Below are 23,740 nucleotides of genomic sequence, written 5' to 3'. Positions count from 1 at the left end.
CACACCATGACATAAATACATCTGTATTTTTTCTGCACTGCTACAAGGTCAAAAGAAATACTTCAAGGTTGAACTGACAAAGCAAGGTAAGGGGAAGTGTGGGTCAGTGTAGTTTCATGGAAGTACTTAACATTTTCCAGCTATGTGCTGTGGTACTTCAGGGACTTGTGGCTGATTGTGCAGTGATGTGCTGTACTCGAGGAGTTCTTAAAGCCCTCGACACAAGCTGCAGTGTATGTGCTTTAGCTATAGGCATAAGTAATCTTAGTGACAGATGCATCCCTTTCTCTTCTAATCCCTTCTACATCTCTCCACCAGATGACAAGAGCTACTTTTCCTAGAGACACTGTGAGACTAGGTGAAAAACAATTAAAAATGTGCTAGTGGGTGGAACACTTGTCCCCGTTTCATTGTTTACTATCCAGAATGTACTATATATATATATAAATGTTGTGTTTTCCAGCCTGTAGTCAGACTAGTCACATAATCGTTTCCAGTGGCAGCATAGAATGAAGTTATAAACATTAATCTGCTTTTAATGATAAAAAATACAGGTAGCATTACAAGTACTGTGAATCAGAGATATGTTTCTGACAACCAGTCGTTGTTAAAATACAGATGATCCCAGCTATCCTGACAGAGATAAAACTACTCATAGAGTCCTCAAGCACACACATCAGCCTCCCACTCCTGGCGGCTCCCCACCCTGAGGTACATAGCACGCACACATGGACACACATATAAATGTCTTTGCACAGGTGCATGCTTGTGTACACACAGACACACACACACACACACGTGGACATAGACACACCAGCTGCCATAAGCAATAGAGAACCAAGAAGACCTACTCCATTCAAGACATCCGCAGGGGGTCAATAACTCATTAGAGCCGAAGAAAGGCAGAGGCAGCTGAGGGAGATGACGTTGTGGGAAGTGGGCTGTGTGGCTACGGGCTGTTCACCTGAGACTATCAGCATATCGCTGTGCTCACAGGTGATGAGAACGATTCATAGCTTCATTAGCAGTCATGTCATAAAACATGTCAGCGTGTTTCCAGGCCTGAGATAGGGTGCTGTGTGCAATTTGCATGTTTTATTTGTCTCTAACCTTTTTCTCCCTTTCTGAGATTTTTACTGCTTGTCCTCTTGGCTTTTTATTTATTATCCTTTTATCACTTGTCATGAACTTTGCATCTCATTGGAATGTTCCATAAAATTAAGTTTATTATGAGGTTAAATTACAACCCCAAATCAAAAAAAGTTGGCATGGTAAGTGAAATCAAAATTAAACCTGAAAATTGTGATTTGTAAATCATCTGTGTGCTGTTTTACATTGAACACAAAACAGCAGCACATTATTTGATGTGATACCTCAACAATTTTATTATTTGTTCAAAATAAACACACTTCAATTCTGCAACAGGTTCCAAAAAAAGTTGGGACTGCTGTATTTTAGGGCTAGTAATGAAGTAAAACAATGAAATGATGAGTGCATTTGAAACAGGTGGTGTCAACAGGTGACTACAACCATGATTTTGTACAAAAGTAGCATCCACGAAAGGTCAAAAGCTGGGCCGAGGACCACCAGTTTGCCAACATATGTGTGAGAAAATTATTGAAATGTTTAAAAACAATGTTCCTCAGTAAAAGATAGGAATGATTTGGATATGTCCCACTCTACGGTGCAGAACATCATTAAAAGATTCAAGGATTTCAGTGGGTAAAGGGCAAAGGTGCAGCCTAAGCTGGGTGACCATGCTCTCTGATTCCTCAGACAGCACTGCATCAAGAATCGTCACTTTTCTATAAGCGATATAACCACATGGGCTCAGGATGACTTTGGCACTACAATACATAGTTACATCCATAAATGCCACTTAAATTTGTGCTGTGCCAAAAGGAAGCCAAATGTCAACAGTGTCCAGAAGCACAATCGACTGCTCTAGGCTCAGAGGCATCTGGGATGGACCATCACACAGTGGAAACATGCACTGTGGTCAGACAAATCAGTATTTCAGGTCTTTTTTTGTTATTTAGTAAGGAATCAATGCCATGTGCTCCAGACAAAAGATGAAAAGGACCATCCAGACTGTGACCAACATCAGCCAGGGTCTGTCATGGTATCGGATTGTGTCAGTGCCCCCGGCAAAGGTAACTTGCACTTCTGTGATGGCACCATTAATGTGAAAAATACACTGAGATTTTGGAGCAATATAAGCTGCCTTCAAGATGACATGTTTTCCAGGGACTCCCATGCATATTTCAACAAGACAATGCAAAACCTCATACTGCCACATTACTAAGGCCTGGCTGTGGAGGAAGAGAGTGCAAGTGCTGGACTGGCCTGTCTGCAGGCCCGACCTTTCCCCAGTAGAGAATGTTTGGCACATTTTGAAATGCAAACTGTGTCAACAAAGAACCCAGGACTGTTGAGTACCTTAAGACTTGTTTGCAGGAAGAACTGGGACAAAATGACACCTGACACATTTAATCACTTGGTGTCCTCGGTCCCTAAACATCTTGTAAGTGTGAAATATTCAAATAATGTGCTGCTGCATTGTTTTCAATGTAATACAGGGCACATGATTAACACATCACTATTTTCGGTTTTACTTTTACCATCACAACATTTATTGATTTGGGGTTGTAGACCTCTGTCCCACTATCATCCCAGTGTCGAGCACTGGTCTGCTGTTGTAGGCACCAAAGCAAATATTTGTACAGTAAATTATTTGCTCTGCTCACCTGTTATATCTGGCTTAAACTTCCAAAAAAGTTTCTAGTAATTTGCGTTTCTCTAATGATTACTTGAATCAAATGGCAGCTGCCCTTTCATTTCTCCTTTAACAAGCCCTGGCACATCTCCAGTGAAGGGGACTCATCTGTTTAATCATCTCAATCACTGAGCTGGACCTGACTAAATATAGAATACAGAAAATAAGACTGCAGTGCAGGTTGCATCAGTGTACTACAGCAAACAGACTGTCAGTGAATCAAATGAAAAAAAGATGGTTGTGTGTGTGTGTGAGAGAGAGAGAGAGAGAGAGAGAGAGAGAGAGAGAGAGAGTCTACATGATTGTCTGAAGGTTTATCAGACAGTGTGTTTTGGGTCCACGACATTGCATTATTTACAAAATATATCCTGTTATACAACCTAACCCAAAGGCTTCAGCATCACTTCAGTGATACAAGTTCAAAATGTCAGCAAGCCCTATTTGGATGGACATTACAAAAGCCTGATTACATATAATTACTTCTGGAAGCTATTGAAAACCATAATGTCTGCAGGTTTTTCATGACTTATGCATTTGTTGTACATCCAAATCAGTGATTCCATCTTTGAAGTGATGTCCATGCGAAATGCCAAGGATGAGTTGCTCAACCTTGTTAAGGACACATGCTAATTACCTGAGCTAAAGAGTAAATCCATAAACACACAGACAATGTAATTAAATCATCTGCACAACTCTGTGTCAACAGCAGTCATCTAAAATGACCTTGAAACTTCTTGAAATGGAGCATGTTCATAGAGTATGTCAGCACCTTAGACAATGTCATGCTGACACAGTCACACCCCACAAACCAGTACCAGCCCAGTAATAGAGATAATGTAATTATCTGAAGTTCAGGAGCCAGACCTGACCTGAACTGCACCCCTTCTGTTTCTATACTATTTACACCAACCAAACCCCCTCACATCTGCTTTTGCTTTTAGTTAAATCCAGTCTTTTCCCTTTATTCTTTTATCCCTGCGGGGGGTCTGCCAGTGCCCAAGAGCAGCACAGACTTCCTATGCCCTCCCCCAAACCAAAGCACATAAACATTCAATTTGAAAATGCACTCACTCTTGTTTTTCCCTCATTAATGAGGGCAGGTCCCATCTAACGAATTGCTTTGTGTCTATACCGGTCTTCAGAAGAGAGCAAAGGATAAAACTGTGGTATCAATTGTTCAAAGGTCTTAAAATAGGTTGGAGAAGTTACAGTCCATTGCAAATGTAGGCTATATAATAAGAATGAAAGATTAAAAAAATGTAGTTCTACTTAGTAAAAATACTCATTTTACTTAGTGAAATTATTATTTTTGTCTGAGCATTTTACCAAATTGCTTTGCTTAAATTACAGGATATGTAAATGCTAAATAGCCACTTTCAGCACCTTTTACATTAAGACACTGTGGCTATCTGTACTCTGACAATCTTGTAGCTAGTCAGACACCCACCTCAGCTGGGATGCCCGTGTTTGGTGCCATTTGGCAGCCACTGGGCTATTTAAATGCCCTGATGAATACATCACCCCTGGGCCTGCTTGCTCAAACTGAACACTGAGTGTGTGCTGACATGCTCAGCATACACTAATGGGACTTCTGACAGTTCTGTGCATTCATCCTACAAAAACTCGGCATTGTGCCAGCATAGGGACCTGAGGCTGGGTGTGAATGTAATGCACTGGCTGTAGATCTGAAAACTAAAAGGCTACAGTCCTGACTGGTGCAACATCTAATGTGTCTATAACAACCACTTATACTGTCAAAATGTCCTCGAGCATGACAGGAGCCCCGTTCGGCTCACTTGTTGCAAATTACAGTACTTTGAATAAGAACAGCAGCTGCAGTAAATTCTCTAAAGAAAATTAATCAACACCTCATCTTGGTTGAGCTCTGCAGTCTGGGTTAATGGTCAGAGAGGCCATCCATTTCCTAGAAGCTCAGCAGCTGTGCGCACCCCTGTGCGCTTATCTGAAGCTGGATACGATCTATAGATACGTGACAACAGTGTAAAATATCCCAGGAAGCTGTAACCTGCACACGGAGCTGACGTCTGTAGAGATGTTGAAAGCCCGGGTGCTGTCCATGGTGCTGAAAACTAAGCATGATTAAAACGCAGACCTAAATATGTTCAAGGACCATGACAACTCGCTGTTGTGAGCTAATACATAGGTTTGAAGCCAAATATGGTTCACATGCTTCACAGTGGCCGCAGCTGTCTCGAATCCCCTCGGAGATGTCAGTGTTGTTTTATGGAACACAAGAGACATTTAATTGATTATGGTTATTTTGGAAAATGTCAGTAGAACATTGTAGCCCAATGATGTTGACCTTTTAAGCTGTGTAACTCCGTTGAACAGCATCCCAGAATGATGCAATTTCAGAAACAATATTGATCATGATTTGTTGTAGATCTGAAATCCGTATATTTCTTTCTTTCGAGAAAATAAAGCCTTAATGCTGCAATCAGTGCAACTGGCCAAGAAACCACGCGCATGGCATTTTGTAAGAATTTTACTGCATAAAACAAACGATATTGCTTTTACCCCCCGAACGGAGTCGTATCAGACTTGTTACATATTTCTCTCTCTCTCTTTATCTTTTTGGAATACTGTAGGGATGTTTTGAAGGAAAAAAGAGGAGCACTTCAAGGGAGTTTGTGCGCTAATGTGGCGAGAAAAAGCCCCACAACATTACGACCTCCACAGAAAACAAGCCATTCCACGAAATTAACAGTGTTAGTAGTTTTAGTTAAAAGGGATTGTGAGGGTTAGTGATATGCAACGAGAGGAAACACAAACACAAGTGTTAACTTGAGGCTTTGGAGATGCCGCCTACCATTACGCATTGATTAGTTCCCCCCACAGAGAAGCGACAGAGGAATTCCTGGGTGCAGATAGGACCACTCCTCTCTCTCTGCATATAATTTTCTCCACAGTCGGGGCTTGGTGGTGAGAGGGGGGTGGTCTCGCAGTCGACGAGAGGAACAGGAGTTTATTGAGGAATAGCTGCAACGGGAGGAAAAACGCATTCAGCACCGTTGCTTTGCGGATAGTAAGAAGAGAGGGGAAAAAAGATCGCGCTTGGACGAATGACCACTCAAGCTGCTGAGAAACTGTCGCTGGAATTGTTTAACTTGTTGATGCAACGTTACTGTACTGTTTTCCTCTGTCGACTGGCTGCAGTAACAGATAAATGGGTGGTGGAATCGCAAGTGTTCTCTTCCGAGGATACGTATTTTATTAAACTCACCGCGGATGCAGTTTAGAGACCAGCCTTTCCTACGGTGGGTGGTTTTCTTTTATTTAGATTTTCATTGAAAAAAAATCATCCCTGCTTATTTATGGGCGACGTTTTCGAAATCCAATTCATATTTTGCCGCAAAGTAGGCTTCACTTACACTGTGGATAAGGCTTGAGAGTGATACTCAGTAGTGCTATGCGCAGTATCAGTATAAATAAATGGGTTTGTGTGTTTTCTTATCACATTCTGTTAAGACCCGGTGCTTCAGAACCCTAACCATCAGTGTATTTATCTACTGTTCTTCCTGCAGATGCAATTCATCTCTGAGCCATAGCACTGTGATAACCGGAGCTGGGTCGTATTAAACATTATAGGTCAGCATGGCAGCAGGTGTAGCGGCATGGCTCCCCTTCGCACGAGCGGCGGCCATCGGATGGATGCCCGTGGCGAGCACTCCGATGCCCATCCCTCCCCAAGACAAGAGGAAAACCAAGGAAGGACTCATCATCCTCAATGTGAGTGGGACCAAGTTTCAGACGTGGAGAACCACTTTGGAGAGGTACCCGGACACTTTGCTGGGGAGCACGGAGAGGGACTTCTTTTTCCACGAGGAGACAAATGAGTACTTTTTCGACCGTGACCCTGACATCTTTAGACATATCCTCAATTTTTACCGCACGGGGAAACTACACTATCCGCGCCAAGAATGCATATCTGCATACGACGAGGAGCTCGCTTTCTTTGGTATAATCCCCGAGATCATTGGGGACTGCTGTTATGAGGAATACAAAGACCGGAGGCGCGAAAATGCAGACAGGCTTCAAGACGACGAGGATATGGACATGAAAAATGACGCCGCGCCAGTGAACCTGACGTTCCGGGAGTACCTGTGGCGGGCTTTTGAAAACCCTCACACCAGCACATTAGCTCTGGTCTTCTACTATGTCACAGGCTTCTTTATTGCCATATCAGTGATGGCCAATGTGGTGGAGACGGTTCCGTGTGGGACTTTGCCCAACAGGTCAAAGGAGCTTTCCTGTGGAGACCGTTATGCACTGGCCTTTTTTTGTTTAGACACTGCGTGCGTCATGATATTCACGGTTGAGTATCTCCTCCGGTTAATAGCAGCTCCCAGCCGATACAAATTCATGAAAAGTGTGATGAGCGTCATTGACGTGGTCGCCATCATGCCTTACTATATCGGCCTGGTCATGACCGACAATGACCAGGTAAGTGGTGCTTTCGTCACGCTAAGAGTCTTCCGAGTCTTCCGGATTTTCAAGTTTTCCCGTCACTCGGCGGGGCTGCGCATCCTGGGCTACACCTTGAAGAGCTGCGCCTCCGAGCTTGGCTTCCTGCTATTCTCCCTCACCATGGCCATCATTATCTTTGCAACGGTCATGTTTTATGCAGAGAAAGGCTCCACGGCCACCAAGTTCACCAGTATCCCCGCAGCGTTTTGGTACACCATTGTCACAATGACCACACTGGGGTAAGTGGCGCCATATAGTCCGTAAAAAGCGTTTTCAACACTCTATAAATCATACTTCATCTGGCTTATAACCTCCACGAAACACCCTTACTCTTATTAGTGCTTAATCACAATAACACCATTTATAATAATAATTAAAAAAGTCAACATGTTTAGGCTACTTCTCAAGTAGCCTAATTCAATTTGCTTGTTGACACACAGAGCCTAATTACCACACCTTTTCGGCTATTGTTTGAACTAACTCTCGTGCGGCCACAGGTGTGCATATACTCGGCATGTTAACGGCCTCTGGCGCTGCTCTGCCAATCAGAAAGCAGGAACGATCTGCTTCATGGACGCTTTCCTGCGCCATTCACTCCTTATCAAGGTTTCTGCGCCTCACAAACAACCCTTATCCGCAGCTTCTCGTCTCGCCTGCTTTCAAGGGTCTTTATTGGCTGCGCTCTTTTGGAAAGCTCACTGCAATGAACACAAACATTTTGGCCAATCAACACACGGCAGATTAGTCTTTGTTTAAATGCCACATTGCAGTAGAGCTCTTAGGACCATAGAAAGAAAGGCTCCTAACTCGGCAAGCTCGTGCATAGGCTACGGCATTTATAGACCACACCAAGACAAAAAAAGCAGTAATGAAGATAAATGCAAAGTAGTCTACAACATATTAGCCACACACACGCACCTTCCCCTGCAACCCCCCCAGCTTTTACATTCATTCTCTATCAGCTCCTCTCCCTTTCAGCGAGGTACAGTAAACGTTAATTTCATGCTCATGAACAGCATCAGCTGTACCATGTGCTGATGCAGCATAAAATAATTAAACGCAGTTAAGACGATTACGTCAAATTCATTTGTATTGATGAGCGCACTCAACCGCACAGCTGCTCGGCGTGGGTTATTATTAGTGTTTCTCTCATTACCATCATTCACTGTGGGGCAGTGCGCTTTCAAAGGTACTGAAAAGTTGTGGCAATGAGCTGAGTGAATGCGGCGTTTGGATGCTTGAACCCCGATTACAAGTTGGAAAATAACAATCAGACCATTCCCAACCTGTGCGTAAAAATATCCTGGGTGCTTCTTTACTTATTGCTGTTGGCCTGAGGATGAAAAGCCACTCAGCCAGTATTAGTTCTCAGTCCATCTTCTTCACCGATGACAGACATGAGGTCTCGCTGAAATAACGTTGTCTGTTTGATTTCAGATGATTTCAGTCATAACATCACAGATCAAACATTGTGAAACAATTTGCCCCTGACTGTGTGTAACTGTGTGTGTGTGTCCATGTTCACCTGTGTGTCTGCAGGTGTGTATTTCTGTTTAAGTGTGTGCTTGAGATGTGTCAAGTGTAATTTCTGTGAATATAAAGTTTAAGTATGCATACTTCTGTATTATTTTTGGTTTAACCATTATAGGAATGTGCATAACACACAGTGAAAACAATGAGAACAAGCTAAAATGTATGCTTGACTTTTTATGTGCTTGACATGCTCCTTGTTTTTGTCTGTGCTCATATCTGCATTGATGCAGCCATTCTGCGCCTGGTTGCCCTTCAGAACAGCCAGCAACATATGGTATTTCTATTTTCTGAATCAATAGAGAGCTAACCTCTAAAAGACCATTAAGAGCATAATTAGTGATATGCACAGTCTGGTGATTGAAACTGCCACCTCAAATGTAATGCTGCATTCGCCATGCTTTCCATTCACATTCAAAGAGCAGATGAAAGATGAGTTGTGTAAGAGGGTACATTATTTATCTTTGGGGAGTAACAAAGATATTGCCGCATTCAGCTTAGAATCCCCTTTGTGCTGCTTAAGATGGATTTGAAAAAGATGTTCTGCTGCTGCTGAAATGTCCTTGATAATAGGGACGTTTTTGTCACTTCATTGTGGACCATGATAGCCTGGCTGACAGATTTGCAACCTGAACTGAAGCTTTGCAGTGGTGCAGAATGCTGCATAGTGGACCACTGGTGGAGAGGCTGAATACATCACTGAAAGACAAAGTGGACTCTTTCTCATGATCCATCATTGTCTTGAGGTGTGTCTTTAAAATATATCTTATGCAACCCTGTCGAGTTGAATTGTGGTTGTCAAGGTCTACCCAGTACACTGGAGTACTGTATATATACACTTTCCTCGGGTAACCTTCAAAGGCTTGTCTGATCAATGGAAATGATGGTTTGTTTAAGAGCTTAGTATGGAGAAAATTTTAAGCATGTCTAACAAACAGTTATTTGAATCAGATATGGTTTTTCATTTGGTGGCAAATACACACTTTAAAGAGTAATGGGGGCGCTGTTGGCTGGAACCTCCATTTGAAGCCTTTGAAAGCATTTGATTTCATTCTGATAGTCAATGATCCTTTATGCCTGTATGGTAACATGATGCCTTTCCACTACATATATTTTCAATTTCCCTGACTCACACCCTGTGGAAGTAAAGACAGTGGCGTGCGTTCTCTCCCCTGCTGATGGCCCATTGATTGTGCTTAAGCAGACGTGCAGACATTGGGAGAGCAGGGGCTCCTGTTCAGAGGCACTTGGCAGGCAGCCTGAATGAAAGGGTGCCTGGAGACCAGCGGAGAATCAATAGCACTGTGCAGCTGCGTGTCACGCCTCTGTGTGTCTACTGCTCTGTGCCACCAAACACAGGACAAGACCCACTTATCCATCTTTATTTATTGAGCTTAATCTCTGTGGTTGCTTTCAGCTACCCTACAAAGACGAATGTGCCTCTGTCTGAACGCTCCTGCCAAGATCTTCAAGAACTGGGTGACTGGGTATAAGATATGAGATTCTTATCTATGGTATTGTGTTTCCATTTTTTATGAAAAAGTCTTAGAGTATAATCTTGTGACTTCATATTGTCCATTTAAGGCAGCAATAGATTCCAAAGTAAAGATAGTGTTGCACATTATTAGGCTGGAATCAGTGTTGCAGTGTTTGCTTGCTCTTGTTTTCTCTAGATGATCCACACAGTCAGGGTGAATTAGCTGCAGAGGGAGTTTTTGGTGCTTCAGATCTTTTAAGCGATTTAAGGTGTAATGGAGTGCACTGCTGAGAGCAGCTGTGAAAATGGTGGAAGTCAAGCGCAACCCACAAGGGAAGAGGAGTGGGGAGGACAGGGTTTAGTCTAGCATGGAGGCACACATGTTCCTCTGGACACAGACATCAACTTTGATTGACATATTAGATCTCAGCCTCTGACACAAACGTTTTCTTTTCAAACATTTAAACTTTCATCTCAGTCCTTATGTCAGTATCCTTCATTAGGTTCTTTCAGTCAGTCAATAAATCAAACTTGTATTTAGTGTATACAGGTTAATGAAATTCAAAGTGCTCTACAGATTACTGACAAGATGATAATAAGTGAACTGCAAAAACAATATGAAAAAAATATGAGGCTGATGCACACGACAAATTCAAAGCAAAGATGAAATCTAATAAATATAAAATCATAAAAACTAATAAAATAGATTAGTATAAATTAAAAGCTAGATGAAACAGAAGAAACACAATTAGAAATAACACATTATTAAATGTTATTAAATGCATTTACTTGACAGCCAAATGAGGAAGGTGTAGATGTAATTGAATTACTGGTGATATGTGCTAAGACATTTGATGTCTCCTCTGAACATTAAAAGACTTATAAAAATATATACAGCGCTGGTCTGTGACAGCCAAATCCACAACAGAAGATATTACGAGATATAAAGTGTGACCCATGCTGAATTGGCTCATTAGCATGTTTGACATCCATACACGACAATACATGTAAAAAATCTTTCACTTTGGTATCTGCCTTAAAATCGCCAGTTTAAATAAATCTGTCACATTTAGCATGAATTCAGAAAATTCAATTTAAAAAGTGGAGAGGCAGAGTTTCAGAGTTTTGGGGATCTAAAGATTGTTAATGCTCACAGTGGCTGCTGACACACCATACATATGGGTGACGAATGAAAGGTAAATCCAACAGAAAGTGTCTTCATAAGGTGCAGGGCCACCATGTGCCACAAGGACAGCTTCAGTGCACCTTGGCATTGATTCTACAAGTCTCTGAGCTCTGTGAACGCTATACTCCCAAAACATATTCACTCGTGTTTTGATGATGGCAGTCCAAAATCACCTCTAATGTTCAACTGGTTTGAAATGGGTTTCCATGAAGTCCATAGCATATGATTCACATCATTTTCATAGTCGTTAAACCATTCAGTGAGCCCCTGTGCCCTGTGGTCATCCTGGAAGAGACCCCTCATTTATTCAGGTTCTTCCTTTAATTTGTCACCCATCTCTAGGTACTGTACCTTATTCAAAACTAGAGGAAGCTCAAAGGTCAACACCTCTGCCCTTTGCTGCTTGCTTCGAGATAATGGTGAGAGGAATGCTCATTTATACTGGATGCATTGTTCTATGGTGCAACAAACACAGCTGTACATTACAGTCACTCAACAGATGCGAAATTTATCACTATGCCCTTTGTCTGTATTACAGCTCCACCCGACAAATATGACTCAAAGACTTGACAAGTGAGACCTATAAACCTCTCAGGATAGGATTTATAAGACAGAGGAGGCAAGGTTAACACAAGGGTCATTGTACAATAGGGCCCATAAACTACCAGAAGTATAACCATTATCATACTTGCCAGATGTGACACCTCAAGCCCACGGCAATCAAAGCCGACAATACAAAACCTTAACTTCATGGCTCAGTTTGGTGCAGAGCAAAGCTTTTTGAAGTCCAGACCCGTCTTTGCACGTCAAATGTAATTGAAATGAACAGGAACAATCTGGAGAGCCCTTTACTGTAACTCTACCCAGGAGATACCAAATGCCTTCATGATGATGCAGTACTCATGGTTGGTTAAGTTCCCGTGCCCCGAGCAGGCAATGCAGAGGATTTTCACTCTCTTTTCTTTTTTTTTCAACCCAGCACGACAGTCAGCGAGAACATTTGGTGTGTTGGATTATGTACTGCAATGGGTGTAATTTTTGTGTTCAGTGGAATACATTACACCACTTGGCATTGTGTATGTTATGCACATTATGAAAATCTGCAATCCATTATGAGGGATGTGAGGTATTACTGTGTAAAGCAGAAGAGGCTGCTGTGAGATGTGTAGGCTGCCGTCAGCCTGCATGCTCACAGTGTCCCTACAGGTGCTTTATTGGGGAGGAGAGGTGACGCTAATATGGTGCTGGTATAATGATCCTGAAATGACAGGTGACTTAATGAGGGGAACCTGGCACTGAAATGTGTTCTGTGTGTGCTCCTCTCTGCCAATGCAAATGACTATGAAACGGAGGAGTGAAAGTGAGGGGCAGAAACAAATAAGCTTCTTCAAGGAAGATTAAGATCAATGTGAAGGAATTTGTGAAAAAAAAAAAGACAGACTGTCTTTTCTCTGCTAAATTGAAAATATGCAAGCCTCTGCATTTTCTTTATTCTCTTTGTTTTCATCACTGAAACAGTTTCTCACTTGCACTTGGAGATTTAAAGGGGTGTTTATGAAGGTGTGAGTTGAATGATTGATTAACATTTTATAGGTGTTCACATATTACGGATTTACTACATCATATTTATGTACTTGAATGGGTAGAACCTTCCAAGGTTTTCATTTGTGCTTTAAATATCATTTTAATGATAGTATATATATTTTAATTGAATGCAATGTCAAAAGAAAATGTGTTTGTGGTCAGTCAACCCTGAAGTGAAACACAGATTACGGCCAGCTGGTAGGTTGGTGTGAGGATACTGTGTGTGTGTGTGAACTGACTATAAAGGCAGGCATGCGTCACTGCGGATGGTCAGATTGATAAATAATCTATATGGCAAGGACAAAATGGCTGTCCTTTCATTTGATTTGAGTTCTTTGACAATTCGTCTTCAAGGCAGTGCTAATAATACTCATTCCGTATAGGGGGTGGGGGGTTGGGGTGTCATTAATTCACTTTGAATGTGCTACATTAAGATGGGAAATAGACTAGCATGTTCTCCACTGGGCCTGGGTATTGTAGTGTGAGGACATAAAATATGGCATCAGTGTGTTTTTCCGCTGCTCAGCAACTTCTTCTTTGTATTGCAAGCAACGTCAAAGATTAATGGAATTTTCTAGAACAAGATTAACGTTACTCTGAATGAATGCAGCATCGCTGAATTATAGGAAATAAGGGGATATGTGAGAAAACACATCACCTCAATTTTTATTGTTGTTAGAAAGAATTTGCTGCTTCCATCCAGTCTAACAGCCCAGAATCCTTGACCCAGCCTGTGTGAATGAATGAAATGAGGAAATATTGCCTATTATGTGCTTGTGTCCTATCTTGAAGTTGATATGTTGTAAAAGATATCAGACATAAAGTGTATGCCATGAGATCAGTGGATCAAATAGTGTGCAAATGATAAACCCAAGCCCAACAGCTATCTCCCGTTCTTGTGCTGCATGGCTTATTTACATACTCAGCATTAACATACAAATGAAAATGGCTTGTCTGGTCATGGAGATTGGTATGCAGACACACATAGTGCCTCCTCATCACTTTGTTGAAATGTACAATCGTATTCTCTTTAGTCGAGTCTCCTGGTTTACACTGTGCTTAGCATTAGATCTATGCAATTATCATGTCAGGATCACAATAAATGTGTTCTACAAAAAAGGATTTTAGGATTGTCAGCCTGTATGTAGCTCTTGTTATTCTAAACACCGGGGCCTATTATTACTGTTGCTACAATGATTGTGCCTCTAGTCTACTGACAAAGGTCCATGTTTACAAAGGCTATCCTACTGTATGTTTTCAATCTCCTCCCAAATAGTACCAGGGCCAGAATCATCAATATCTTCCTGATACCTTTTATTATTACAAGCAGAAATATAGTATCATGTATGGGAGGACAATATGTCAACATTTATGAGGTAAATATTCTCATCTTTAATAGGTTACTTATGCCTATATTTGCATTAGCAACCAGAGCTGCTGACATGGTGATATGGTTTGTCAAAATACGTATTTGTGGAGACTTTATATAGTTTTTGTCAGTGATGGAAGTACTCGGATCCCTTGCTTAAGTAAAAGTAGAAGTACAAGAGTATAAAATACTCTGTTACAAGTAAAAGTCCTGAATTCCAAATGTTACTTAAGTAAAAGTACAAAAGTATTACCATCAAAATATACTTACAATACCAAAAGTAAAAGTACTCATTATGCAGAATGACAGAACATTAATGAATATAATATTAGTGGATTTTAATTACTGATGCATTATTGTGTACATCACATTTAATGCTGCAGCTGGTAACAGGGGAGCTAGTTTTAACCAACTTATAAGCTTCTAATTTGAATTACTGCTGGGTAGCTTGTGAATTTCCCACCAGGGATCAATAACATCTTATAATCATGCTATATTTTTGTGTTAATCTGGTTCTGAAAAGTAACAAAAGTTATAAAATAAACATAGTGGTGTAAAAAAGTGCAATATTTACCTCTAAAATGTAGCAAAGACATAAGTGTGAAGTAATAGATAAGGAAAATACTCAAGTAAAGTACAGGTACCTCAAAGTTATACTTAAGGTCAGCACTTGAGTAAATATACTTAGTTACTCATATAAAACCTTTTTATTTTTATCTGCCTTATTGTCCTTGACATAGTTGGTCAAAACAATTTTAATGACCCCCTCCCAAACATGGTGCTCACAAACGTTCACAAATGGCCAGTTACCAAAGTCAGCCACTCAGAAAAGAAAAGAAAAATGAAAAAGAGAAAATGACAACGAACATGCAAGGGGACTTCAAGTACAAGTACAGCTGCACCAGGTTTTAATCGAGAGCGAGCTGAGATGCGAGTTTGACTTAAACATCTGACAAACACAGCTACTACCTAGCTTTACCTTTAATATCCAGTTATTAGCTTGTATACAAGCCTAAGACAATGCATCCTCTGACAGAAACAGTCAAGACTGAGGATGGTAGCTGCCGGTCTATGGAGATCATCTTACACTGTGTGCCTGTTATCACCTACAATGCGCATTTCTTGTTCTTTGTCAACCACATGCATGTTACTGTAAAATCCAGGACAGTTTTTAATGGTAAGATACAGAATGGGTATTGTGTGAATTCTGTGAACTGACAAAGGGATCTAGAGCAGAGGAGGGATGTGTTCATTCTATATTTTTGTATTGATCCTGTTAAAATAACTGCTTTGTTCATCAGTTTCCAGCATCGCCTGGTAACATCCATTGTGTTGTGCAGGGCCTTTAACTATTTTATATTTGTTTTTGTGTTTTCTTTTTGTTAGTTTGGTGTTGTAAACTTGGTAAACATGTTTTTTGATTAGATTTTGTTCTGTTGCTTTGCAACATTTTTTAATGCCACCCATGTGTTGTCCAAATGGTGAGTTTCCATTTGCTTGTGCTTTTCTTTTGTATGATTCATAGCAACATTTTTCACATTTTTCACAAACCCTTCAAGAAGTTCAAGAACAGCCACTAAAAGTTTCCTTGGAGAGACATAGTCACAACCACTTACTTGTTTAAATTTTCATGGTCAGGCCTTCACTGTGAGATTAGAAAACTAATTATTAACTCAAAATAGTCTTGAAAACAGAGGATTGAATTAATATGAGCAATGCCCCCTTGGCAACATTAGCACTGTAAAAAAGTGACTATAATAAAGATGTCAAGTTAAGCACTTGGTACTTTTATGTAACTGTTGTAGTATTTATTATATTGCATTTCCCAACTTCACAGAAGTTGGGCCAAAAAGTTGAGGAGAGTGATAATAGTCCCACACATCACTGTGAAGAGTTTGGGAGGGGTGCGTTGCTCTTCGCACCAATAAGTGCATGGGACAGAATAGTAAACACAGCATCTTGAAATGGTGCCAGCTTTTATAATGCCAAAGTGTGACTATCTCTTTCTGTGACATTTATCTTTTATTTTTAAATGCGGCTCAAACAACAAGCCAACATTTGTGATCAGCAGAGATACAGAGATTATAGCTAATGGCAATAATCAGCATGCTGTGAGAACAAAACAGGAACAAATTCAAAGAGTGAGGAAGCTTCTGCCTCTCTGGCACCTCATCTGAAGAGTGATAGGATATCACCATAAACAAGTATTAAAAAGAAAGTGATGCTCTTTTTTCTACAGTCCCTCAACAAAATAACCTCGGTAAAAAGAAGAGATATCTATTACATTGACATTTACCCCATTTTTTTTAAACTACTCACACTTAAAACTGTATAGCATGCATTCATTTTATGGAGATACGTGCTCAATGTATAATAGTGTGCGATGTTAACACCAGTTACTGTCTAGCACCCTGTGAAAGTGCCGAAATAAAAATAGACTTTGATGTATCACATCCAAACAGAAAGCGTAGCTTGTCATCAGTTTCAGAGAGAACTGTAAAACTTTGATGCTAACTCATTAATTGAAACTTGGTTTACAGCCCATTCATACCACCTGAGTGTGAGCAGGCAAAGTCATGAATATTGATTCGGCCTGTTTGTCAGCTTTAAGCCTCGTTTCACTGTTCATGAGCCATCTCATTTTTGTCAGAGCACAGGAATCTTGTTTCAGTTTACGGCATGAGGACGCCACAATAAAAGCACCTCGTGATCAGTACTGATCCCATTTGAATGAAATTCACAGTGCACCATGTAAAGGGAGACTCCAGATCCCTATAAAGCTCAGACTTTGAATGGAGCTGCCCATACCAGCCACTGTTAACCTAGTTTCATTGTTGAGTCTTCACCACAGACTTCATAGATTATTAGTCTCTGTAGGTAGTATGAATGAAAAGAGACTGTGTCCCATTTCAGTTTGGGTATAAAGAGCTTCCTCCTGTCTGCTTGCCAGGGAGGTCCTGCTGAGATGAGGAATGTCAGCCTGTCACCCTGACGCATGGCAGCTGTTTTCTGCCTGCCCCAGCTTCTATAAATAGCTAAATATATCATCTAATGTAGGCCATTTGGTCAAACAGAAACTAAACAGGACATGTGTTCTGGGGCCACATTTTTCTTTTTCACCTCAAACTAATTTCTTGTGTACAGGTGTATCACTGTACCCACCACTGTCGTTATGTTTTCTTCTTTAACTGTCTCCATGTGGTGTCAGATGGAGTGATGACATATTAAGTGGCATATACTGCAGTGTCATTATTTTATGTCAAGTTTGGACCCTCAGACACCTTCGGCTGATTGTTTCAGCTGATTCAACACAAGTGTTTTAAAGATAAATATTATAAATATATGTTTTTATTAAGTTATCTATCATTCTTGATGAAGATGGCTGCCATTTGATGTTATTGAAGTTACTATAACAGACCACTGTGTATTGATGAAGGAGATAAAAGAGGCTGTGCAATGCAAACCATCCCAATACAATATGCCTGGAATAACTGCCAGCTTGTGAAAATTGCATATTTATTCTGTGTGCAAAAAGTGGTCAGAATTTCAACCACACTTAACAACATGATGTAACTAGATTACCACAAACTATGGTCTTAAAAAATTACCACAGTGCTAGATCTACAGTTCACAGCCACAGCCTCAACAGCAATTGAGCACTAAATCCTCACAAAGGGAATTGGTGATGATGGCTTTTTGGTGCCCACCCACTGTAAATTTAGAGTGGTCACATGACAGCTAGAAGGCAGCACATAACAGTGTCTCCCTGTTGTCTGTGCTTCAGTGTAATTTATTATCACACAGAGATAAACCAGAGGGAAATCCAGGGTAGGACTGGACAGGCCAAGGACTAGTCAGGCTGACAACAGGCCTACTCAGTCAAATAGGGGCCCATTTCTGACATGCTTGTGTGCAATGTGTGCTCACTGTTGTTTAATTTAAGCATGGATATTTTCTAAAGGTTTGGTGCCCAGTTCTGTTGGATACCAGCTCATGTGGCTATTGAAGGAAGGTTGCAGATAAACTGCTGGCTTAAGTAAAATTGATAATGATATTTTAGAAATTGGTTCTGGGACAACAGGATTAAAATCTTTTATTCATCACAAAATAATAGCACCATGGCAAGAAATCTGGAATAACAATGCCAAAGCAATAACAATAGCAAAGGAAGAGATTCTCACAAATTCAGAAAAGCACCAGCACTAAATATAAAAAGGAAGATGTTATTTTTCTTTCCAGGTGAAGAGTAGGACATACAGGACTCAATGCAACACTATTCATCATTGGAAAGATAAGTTCAGATAAACGTACAATTTGCAAATGTAAAAAAAAATAGTAGGCATGCTGTATACGTTATAGGAGATGTGATAATGAAAGAGATAAACTAAAGAACACAGTGATAGATATGGAGGAGAGGAATGGAGCATGAAGGGCCTGTTGGTGAGGGGGACAAACAATCACAGGTGCAAAGGGCTATACATAAACATTTGACAGAAACAGGTCTGTTATCTAAAATATAATAAGCCCAGTAGAGTAGTGGTGCTACACTCCGCTACAGTAGGTGGTGGCATGCACCTTCAAGTTAGTTTGTATGTTTGTACATGCCATTATAATCAGAGAAGAAGATTTTAGCACATAGCGTCAAATTGAATCTTCTTCTTCTACTACTACTTCTTCTTCTCCTATTAGAGTTAGAGTAATATTGGTGAATTCTATCATATTTGAACGTTCTTATCGTATATGCCTCGAGGTTCGGAAATATTTCGTTTTGATGTTGAAATAAAAAAAAATGTGGCAGGCAGGTTTGAAGTACTGCAACTAACGTCAAAACAAATGGATAAGGAAATGAGTGAGGATTTGTGTAGCTTAACTGAAGCTAAAGGCTGTAGAGGACCTTTGTCTACAACAAACGGGATTAAATCTTGTCTCCGCTCATCAGTGAACTTGACTTTACGTTCACTGGAGAGTGAACACACAGATTCACTGAATTATGCTGAAATCATCTCTTATATTCAGCTCCAAGCCACGCCATCGGTCTTGTATTGTAGGCTGACAGCGTCTCCCACAAACAAAGCATGCATGGTAAGATAAACCTTTTTAAATCTGCCTTGGCCATTAATAATGAACAAGATGCTATTATTGGAGGTGCACTGGAGTCTTAATATCCCTGTATTATTTGCCCCTCTGTGTTAATGAAAATAATTTGTTTACACTAATTGTTGCGTTTTCATTCAGCCGTTTAAATGAATCGTTTTCTGCTTGTTTGAGGACATGTGATTATAGCTGCTTTATCTATCTATCTATCTATCTAAGAGAAGCTTGACAGCCATACCTACTAGCTGTAGTTACAGATTTTACATAAAACACACGTTGCACTGTTATAGATTAAACTAACCCGAATATATAAAATAACCTTACACAATAACAATCATAAAATGCTGCTTCCACTGATATAAGGCATGAACTGTGGCACTTTGAGTTATTAATAACCTTTGATGCACATTGTGTTGATAGTACAACTTTACTTATTAAAGAACTTCTACTTGTAACAAAGTAGTCTGTTTCTTCACTGGAGTATTGCTACACTTACTTTTACTTTTTGCTAGTTTAATTTTTTATGAGTAAAGAATTTCTTCACTAATGACTAGATGCTCCCAAGCTACAGTTGCTCCAAGAGTTTCCAAAACACTTTATCTATGTATTCAGTTTAGGACATTTTTTTTAAAGAAACTCCTACAGGTGGTGAATAAATACTCCGGGTGATAAGTTAGGGTAATGAATAAACAAGGTCACACCAGGGAAGCAAATTAAAGTTGAAAGTAAAAAAGCAAAATGACTAATCCTATGCTGTCCACACCCTCTGATGTTGTACTGGTTGGATTTCGCAGACTTAAAAACAGCAACAATTTAAAAGCTTTATATAGAATGGGATAGATGATAGCTACTGTAGATTAATATGTTTTTCTAGGTGTTGTTCAGGAACTGCGGGTTCAAGACCCACCTGGATTATCTGGCTGTGTGTCCTTCAGCTGCTTAGAGATTTCATTTCCATGTGGGGATTTTGGTTTCTTTTCCTAGGTGTCAGTGGAAAACCTTAAACAGTTGATTATTCCCTTAGCCAATTGTCTGTAATCCCCGAGGGGGAACTTAAAAGTTAGATTTCTGGCATGCACTACCTTATCTTTACATAACTACCACAGACAAATGGAGTGTGTCCCATTTTGACTAAGCCACATATTTAGGCCGAAAGGCAAAGACAAGCAAACGAGTTGAGCAGAGAAGAACGCCAACCAGACACCATTAATAACAAAGCTAGACACTAAAATCAATTTCAGATGCAGCCTAGTCTCATTTCCTTGCACACACAGATTCACTCTTACATGCATGGAAACACACACACACACACCATTGGTCACGTGGTGATGGTGGATGCTCTGTTCCTTACTGTCCCCAGGAGGTCACAGGGGAATCATGCCTGATCATCCTGGGAAATAGATCCAGCATCAGCATCCCTAATGTAAAAATCATGTAGCTCCAAAGGTGAATTGGTCTCATTCGAATCCAAAAATCAATTTTGCATGCACTTTGATACAGCTTACTCTTCTGGGCTCCTCTCCAAGATTCTATGTACACATGTTGGTGACAGAAAACAAGCTGCGCCACCAATGTTCCAACTCCCATCATCTTTTCTCTGAAATGGCATCCATCAAAGTTAATGGGCTGTAATCATCACCACAAATACACTGTCACACATCCCACTGCTTGCTCTTGAGTATTCAACTCCCAGTCAATGGGATGTAAAGAGTGACAAGCGTGAGGAACACAGTTTCCCATATTATTAACAACTCCAGTTGAGAATGGCAAGAGAATGCAAAAAAAAACTCAGAATTTAAAAATCTCATTTATCTGGCCAACATTTCTGGTGACTGCAGAGGAGAAACATTTGTTACATGTGCATGTGGCATAGAGTCAATACTACTGACGGTGTGTTGCAGGCATACATCAACATTGTCATCTTGTGAAATAATTTCTATTAAAGTATGTCAGCCACCACCGACAGATCAGTTGTGTGATAGATAGATAGATCAGTTTCCCAAGTATCCAATCTTGCCAGCTTTATATCGGCGTATGTACTTTATATCCGCTTATCTCCAGGCTGTATGCTGCTGGACTTCTGATTATACATCACACAGTCGCTTACACGCACACACACAATCTCACACACTGACTACTCTTTCAGTGCCTCATATGGCAACCCTCCAAGAAGACTGTCCCTGATGTATTTGTGCGTTTTGATAGGATATTTTAGCTGTTGTTCCCAGAAGACAATTTGTAGAACTCACCAGATGGAGAAGTCCAATTAGAAAGTGGGCAAATGAATGGGAAAACTGGGAGACAAGAATTCCAAACTCCTCCTGTCTCCCAGGACAGACAGGATAGAGTACAAGTACCAAACCAACATCATGTCTGTTTTGGAGGATAAACATAAAAAAAAACAGGATAAATAAAAGCTAAACAGCAGGCAGCAGAGACAGCCTGTGATTTCATTTCTCAGCACTACACAGTCAAAGAGGAAGGCGTCAAAATTGATACACCTTGCTCTCACTCCATGTCTACGGTATGTATAAATATCTCCTTCTGTTGTCTGATTCTTCAAGGGCAGACGTCCCACAAAGCTATTGCCTTGCCATCAGCCAGCACTGAAAAAAGTAGAAGAAATGAAAAAGTGCTTAAATATAGCAACCCCCTGGGATAGTTGGAGGGAGGGTGTGCTGTAGTGTGATTAAAGTGAATAACCTTCATTCAGTCACGATTGTTAATGATTCATTTGAATGTGCCGTCGGGAGGAGCCAGACCTGTGCCTTTACGTTGCCTGTTTTCAGTGTTAACACCGTGAGTCACCAGGAGGCCTGTCCTCTGCAGACAGAGATGTTGAAGTTATAAATAATAGAAGCTGTGTCATTAAGGACAGATACTTTCTCCCACTGCCCAAGGGTCAGTGTAATTCAGGCTTCAGCCACCCCTGCTGTGAAAGCAGACATAGCCAATAAACCCATTGACGACTGATGGATGCAAGACCCATTTTCATTGGCAAAATGACCTTTCACTCATGTTGTTACAGTTCCACCCATGGCCCTAAGTTATTGTTTTTCATGTCATTCTTTGATATGACAGGAGAGGTCTTGTGAAGTGAAATGGAAAAAGTAATGATGTCCACATGCGCGTGAAGCAGCGTGGTGCAGGTGGGGAGATGGGTATGACTGGAACTCGCTGTTCTACTCTGCCCCAGGGGCCGGTCAGCAGCTGTTAGAAACCATGCAGCTCCTTGCAGTACTTCCCCACTGGTTCTTGCTGTTATCTGGGCTTACTGCTGTCGCCGGTCTGGCTGCTGCCCATGCTCTCTGAGAGAGCGCTCACTGCATTTACGCTTCACCACTCTTTCTGTCTCTTCCCATCCTCTTCTATTCCACAAGGCTTCAGTGTGAAATTTTGGAGTGTTCCTTTGAACTTGCAGCTGTTTTTTTGTTTTTTTTTAATGACTGGAATTTGTACCTTGATGTTTGTTTCAAAGACACTCTGAGGAATTTCAAATGGTTCTTTCACTGGTATGCCAAATGTGAGGCCATTTCTGTACTGAGCGCTGTATCTACTGACAGTATGACATACAGTATGAGGCATTAATTATGTCCTGTATGTGCGGCTTTGTGTGTGCAAGAAGCAGACCTGATGGTGAGGTGCTGCTGCTGTTTGGTGTTGAAAGCTCATCTAGGCAATTTAAAGTTTTTTTTCGGTGTTGAGCATGAGGGAAAGTGATCCTCCAGTGATTCCAATGACTTTTTTCATACCGCTGGGGGCTTGGAAGAAAGGAAAAACAGAATTGTCAAAATTGAGAGATATCCTGACATTTAATCCTTATTCTGGGTACGCTGGGCTTACAGTTCCAAAAATGTAACCCAAAAGCATTTTTGAAAAATCTTTAGAGCCACAGAAAACATGGACAACTAGCTGAGTAGTACTGATCTTCAAGTGGTCTTTACGTATATGTAAAATTGGACGAGTTCTCCTATAATCAAAGAATAAATAGATTTAGCCGATGTAATAAGAAATTCTTGATAAAATGATATAGTGCTATGTTATGTATTTGCAAAACTGTTCAAATAATTGTTTAATCTGTGTGACCTTTGTAAAGATTTGACCTGTGGACATGAAATGCTGTAAGGAGGTGCAGAGAGACTCAGAACAACAGGAAGTCGTGCAGATACATACTGAGATGACTAAACTGTCTGCACGAGAATTGTGTGTGGGTGTAAGGTCTGATTGTCTTGGCTT

The 23,740-nt window shown here is 40.6% G+C and overlaps 1 protein-coding gene across 2 annotated transcripts in view; it reads left to right on the top strand.

Annotated features, from left to right (window-relative positions):
* Positions 1–5,626: 5,626 nt before the first annotated feature.
* kcnd2 (potassium voltage-gated channel, Shal-related subfamily, member 2) overlaps positions 5,627–23,740 on the top strand; it is a 41,863-nt gene continuing 23,749 nt past the window's right edge. For both annotated transcript variants that reach the window (XM_020623413.1, XM_020623405.1), the window contains exons 1-2: positions 5,627–6,054; positions 6,322–7,503. In XM_020623413.1, coding sequence (XP_020479069.1) covers positions 6,392–7,503 — 1,112 coding nt within the window. In that variant the 5' untranslated portion in view covers positions 5,627–6,054; positions 6,322–6,391. The remainder of the gene's footprint in view (positions 6,055–6,321; positions 7,504–23,740) is intronic.

This window comes from Monopterus albus, unplaced genomic scaffold (genome assembly GCF_001952655.1).
Source record: "Monopterus albus unplaced genomic scaffold, M_albus_1.0 scaffold7.1, whole genome shotgun sequence".
Taxonomy (NCBI): domain Eukaryota; kingdom Metazoa; phylum Chordata; class Actinopteri; order Synbranchiformes; family Synbranchidae; genus Monopterus; species Monopterus albus.
Note: the sequence above shows the minus strand (reverse complement) of the source record. Positions and strands in the feature narration are given on the sequence as shown.